We start from the raw sequence: 5,405 nt of genomic DNA on the forward strand, positions 1-5,405 counted from the left end.
AATAATAATAATAATAATAATAATAATAATAATAATAATAATAATAATAATAATAGAGGTTGAAAGAAAAAAAATATTTGTGCTTCAGTCGTGAAATTATTCTGGTTAGTTAGTTAAAGTTAATTATTTTTTGTTATAAGGTAATCAATATGATTGAAGGATTTTTGTATAATAGATTTATTGTGTATGTTTGAAATGTAATTATACTGAAAATTAGTTATAATGAACATGTAAGAATAATTGTATTTTTGATAATATAGTTATATTATACCGATACTTATAATGGAAATATGATATTGTAGGGTTCACGGATGTTGATGTGTGATCATTTAAAGCCACCGGATCCATACAACGAAATTGTTGAATCACACTTACGCGAGACTGGATTTTATTATGTTTCCCAGATTTGAGTTATCCAATGTCAGTCAGCAATGGTTAATGCTCTGATTGAGAGATGGCAGCCTGAGACTCACACTTTTCATTTTCCGGTTGGTGAGTGTGCCATGACCTTGGAGGATGTGGTGATAATTCTCGGTCTGCCGACAAATGGTCTTCCGGTTACAGGCCGACCATGAGTAGTTTTGAGGCATTGGAAGCCGAGTGCTTGCACCAATTTGGAGTTGCACCGAGGAAGACGGACTGTAGAGGAAGCTTTATAAAATTAACGTGGTTTAGGGGTTTAGAAGATCATATAGTGTTGAATGATGATGTTCACATTCACATGTATGTAAAGTGTCACATAAAGTTGTTATTTGGGATAATTCTGTTTGGAGATAAGTCAGGTGCAGCGGTGCATTGGAAATTTTTACCTTTGCTCCGTAACTTCGGTGGGATCATACAGTTTAGTTGGGGGTTCGGCATGCCTGGCACACTTGTATAGATCATTGTGTAGGGCAACTCATGTCGACTGCAAGGAGATGGACGGTCCACCTGCACCACTGGCTTGCAGTGTCTGAAGGCCCTTATACAAGAGTAATAACTACAGAAGACTCTATGCAGTACACGTATATCAGGAACCAAATCATCCCCCTGGTAAGCAGGCATTGTTTCAAAGTGAATCACTGCTGATAGCTCCTTGTGACCCATGGCCTCAAACCATATGGGCAAAGCTTCATACGATGCTTCCCAACCTCCGAAAATTGATTCCACCGCCTGCTGCTTTGCTAACCAAGCCTTGCGATAACTGACGGTGTAGTTAAACTTTGACTGGACTTCAGCAATGACTGATTTCACCTTTATAGACGGGTCAACCTCTACCAACGGCTTAATTGCTTCTGCAACTGTCTTGGAATCCAGTTTCGAATGGTCTTGAGAAATAGTAGACCTGGTACAAGTGTGACTTCCATTGTACCTCCTTATCTCCCAACAGTACTTCTTCTGTATTTTGGTAACCCTGATCAACCAGTCACAACCATTGTCATATTCTGTACATTTGGCATAGAATGTCGTCAGTTTCGACTCATATACCCGATAGTATACATCTCTCCGGATAGTATAATCTTTCATTGCCTTGATTACTGCCTCCCTTGAACTGAATTTCATCCCCACAGTGAACTCACCATCTGCCACAACAGGAAGCACTGCATACATCAAAAGAAATAAATTCTTTATTATATACTCAATAATAAATCATTTATTACAACTCAATTAATAAACACACTTTACCATGTAAGATCATAATAGTCTTTTTTTTCGCTATTCTATCTACGTAAAGAACAACTAAATATAATTCATAACAAAGAACTATTAATTAATAAAAAAATCAAATGCTATGGTCACAAATGACTATCCACATATCACATATATTACTCATCTGACTTATTGATCAGCTACTTTAGAGTTTCACATAGCTATCTAGCTTTACACACCTGCATTCATATATTGCGGAAATTCCGGTGCGTGCATAGCCTCCAAATCCAACGACCGCATGAAAGAAGGCTCCTGAAACGGATGCGGGTTTGCTAGTGCATTTGCAACTTCCGCCACATCTACGTTCATGGCGCCGCCAGCTTCATCTTCGTCTTCACCTGGACCAACGATGTCATAGTTACTTTCAAATTCATCATCGCTTTCACTATTATAATCTTCTAATTCAATGTTACGGTCCGCTTCAGATTGCTCAAACTCAATATACAACTCGATGCACGACATTCGGTGGCGATTTTCCATATACATTGAAAAAATTTCGTGAATACTCGCTTCATCCGTCACGTACTTAGTCTGAAATTGAACGAACCCACCAAACACAGATAAAGGATACCTGTACAAAATACACAATATTCTCCTAGATCTTCGAGAATCTATCTTCTCACAAATCACCCCTTTCAATTCCTCAAATGACAATGTGAACAGAATAACATCTAATGAATTTTCACACACAAATTGAACTCCCTCAAATGTTTGCAATAAAATCTGCCCGTAACAATAAATCTTCAACACAACTCTATCATCCATAACAGTATACGTACTTGACTATTCTCAATGTCACTGAAATTTATTCTACAACAATGAAGGAGAAGGAAGAATGAGAGAAGAAGAAGAACAGCTGAGACCGACACTGAATAAATGGAGCTTCTGTGATATTTTTCCATTTTATGTATGCACTTACAGGCAAATCGGACGGACCGACCGCGTGCTATCAAATCGAATTTTGTGCGCATCACAAATCGATGGGTCTGACCGGTGCACTCCCGGATTAAAAAAAAATTGGTCAACAGAAATCGGTGGGTCCGATTACTGCATTCTTCGTTTTAGAAAATTGGACACCCAGAAATCGGTGGGTCCGATTTCATGCAAACAAACTTTCTCCCTCGCACAAATCGGTGGATCTGAGTTGTGTTCCTTTCTCTATTTACTTGAAATCGGTCGGTCCGATTTCTTTCCCACCAGAATCTTAAAAGCAACGTCGTCATAACAGTGTAATTCACCCCTAATGATCATAACCCAGCATAACTCACACCACTAAATCATATAAAAAAAATCAGCCATGTTTGTGTAATGCAAAATTTGCAATATTTAATAGTATAGGAAAATTATCACGTATGTCATAGTACTTTTTTGGAACTTCAATGTTCTTTATACGATCAAGTTGTAGGTAAATTTATTTGTCTTGTAGTTTTTCATAAAATGACGAATATAACCCTTTAATAAAGAAAGAAAAAGATAAAAATAGTAACTTTAAAAATGACTCTTAAAAAGAAATATCTAAATATTAAATTTTGACTTTGAGGGTTAACAGGATCACTTAACACCTCAGATTCTAATTTAGAAATGTCAGGAGACAAAGGATTATCAATTTCAAAAGAATGTTGAGCTAGTTCAGTTAGAAAATATTGATCATTCCATGGTATTATGCTAACTGAACATAAACCTGAACCTTGCAAGATGACCTTTTCAGTTTAATCTTAGGCAGCGTTGCGTTCATCTGTTGTAAGAGAGCTCTCTTAGCAACAGATTCTTCTTGCTGAGCAAGCCATAAACGGGATCTAGTGTTGTTTCCAAGTTGAGGTATTAACATAACAAGTAGTCATTGAATAAGAAAGCATAACATATCACCAACTACCTATATACTTTGACTCTCCTTCCACTACCATCATCATCATTTATCAGTTTATTTATATATGGCATTGGCAGGTAGCTACCCTACTCATTCAGCAACAACCAGCATTTGATTTGATTTCCGTTTTTAGCATTCAACAACAACCATTACAAACAACAACAGTGCTATAACAAAATAGCAGCATAACAACAACAGCAGCTTAACAAGTCATTAATCACAAATTCCAAATTCAAAAGACTAATCACACTGATCAGTGATCACACAATCAAAGTGACATAACAAAACAGCAGCATAACAACAACAGCAGCTTAACAAGTCACTAATCAGAAATTCTGAATTCAAAACACTTATCAGTGATAGCAGAATCACAGTGTCATAACAAAACAGCAGCACAACAAGGGAAAAAGAACTATGAAAGTCACAAAAGAAATTAGCAATCCTATTCTTGTTTCGTGTATTTAATTACTCATAAACAAAACTCAACTCCACCTGAATTGTTAATTTAACCTTGGTCTTAGGGAATCATAAATAGGAATACATTACATTGCTCTTTCTTCTAAAATTCAAGCAAAAACAAAAAGGAATGGTTTTAGTAGTTTAGTACCTGTTTCATCATTCGAACAGTGTACATTGATTCAAAACTCATGTTATTTTGTTGCATTGTTCTCTAAGAAATCCAGTGAATTTTAGGGCTCCCAACCCCACAACCTCCACACCCACTTTTCGCATCACTTTGCCATTTAAAACTGTAAAACAAACATTTCAGATGAACATGTTACTATGATGAAGATCACTGTCGCGAAGGACTTGGAGAACTCCCCTGACTGCGACGCACGAAGACTCGAGGAGACAAACCCCTGACTGCGACAGATGGCGACAAACAATGGCGACAACACGACGGCCGCCGAGCTGGAGGAAGAAGCGATGCACCTGCGACTGGTGACTATGAACAGATCAAAGACTTGGAGAACTCCCCTGATTGTGACGCACGAAGACTCGAGGAGAAAAGCCCCTGACTGTGACGGACGGCGGCAAACACGGCTCCTCCCTGCGGCGGTGGTGGCGGCTAGGGTTTTTCCGGGGTTGAGGCAGGGTGTGTTCTGTTCGAAGGAATAAGGAAGGAGATGGAGAAGCGCGTTTTGTTTCTCCCCCTTAAGCGCGAAACTGCGTCGTTTTATCCAAACCAACCGGTTTCGGTTCCGATTTGACCGGCCGATTTTGTCCAGTTCAACAACTTACATCCGGTTTTATAATTTTCAGTTTTAAATATCAGACCAAATCGTTTATGTCTCCGGTTTGTGGTTGAACCGGTCAGACCGATCGGTCCGATCCACATTTCAGAACATTGATTTTGATACATTACCTAAAAATAATAATTCATAAGAAGGTATATATTGTTTCTATATGGTGAAAATATTTATTTACAAATATTAATTCATACGATGATACATAAATATTATTCAAGTGTTATTATTTTAAAATTATAATGGGACACATTTATTGAATTTATATTATGTTTTTTTGTGAATGATGTTAAATTTTATAATTTATTTTATTGTATAATTATCCGTTAAATTTTATAAATAAGAGTCTAATCAAGACACAAAAAAAAAAACACTTTAGTAATTAATTTTCAATATAACCTACTTAATAAGAATAATTCAAACAAGGTATTTTGTCATTTTATATATTTTCACAATTTCAATTTATATAAAAGTAGTTTTACACCTACAATTCAAGATTTATATACGGTGATGATCAGATTTTAGTTACTATATTGTAATTTTTTTTATTTTTGTACAAATAATACATAAATAAATAGTGAGTTAATTTTGATAATTTTAAA

At 36.4% G+C, this 5,405-nt stretch overlaps 1 protein-coding gene and 1 long non-coding RNA gene across 2 annotated transcripts; both read right to left on the bottom strand.

Annotated features, from left to right (window-relative positions):
- Positions 736–2,454, bottom strand: LOC107620158. The gene is made up of 2 exons (XM_016322367.1): positions 1,869–2,454; positions 736–1,580 (listed from the first exon to the last, which is right to left on the bottom strand). The coding sequence occupies exons 1-2, from the start codon at positions 2,452–2,454 to the stop codon at positions 736–738; spliced, it is 1,431 nt and encodes a 476-aa protein (XP_016177853.1).
- Positions 4,193–4,757, bottom strand: LOC110267535. Its single transcript, XR_002355268.1, has 2 exons — positions 4,415–4,757; positions 4,193–4,305 (listed from the first exon to the last, which is right to left on the bottom strand). It is a non-coding gene; the product is annotated as an uncharacterized LOC110267535 (long non-coding RNA).

This window comes from Arachis ipaensis, chromosome B10 (genome assembly GCF_000816755.2).
Source record: "Arachis ipaensis cultivar K30076 chromosome B10, Araip1.1, whole genome shotgun sequence".
Lineage (NCBI taxonomy): Eukaryota > Viridiplantae > Streptophyta > Magnoliopsida > Fabales > Fabaceae > Arachis > Arachis ipaensis.

Bases quoted from the DNA above. Each gene is read 5' to 3' on its own strand.
- LOC107620158 (XM_016322367.1), bottom strand. From the start codon at position 2,454: ATGGATGATAGAGTTGTGTTGAAGATTTATTGTTACGGGCAGATTTTA. The intron at 1,581-1,868 runs GTGTGTAAAGCT...TGATGTATGCAG, and splicing joins TCCGCAATATATGAATGCAG to TGCTTCCTGTTGTGGCAGAT.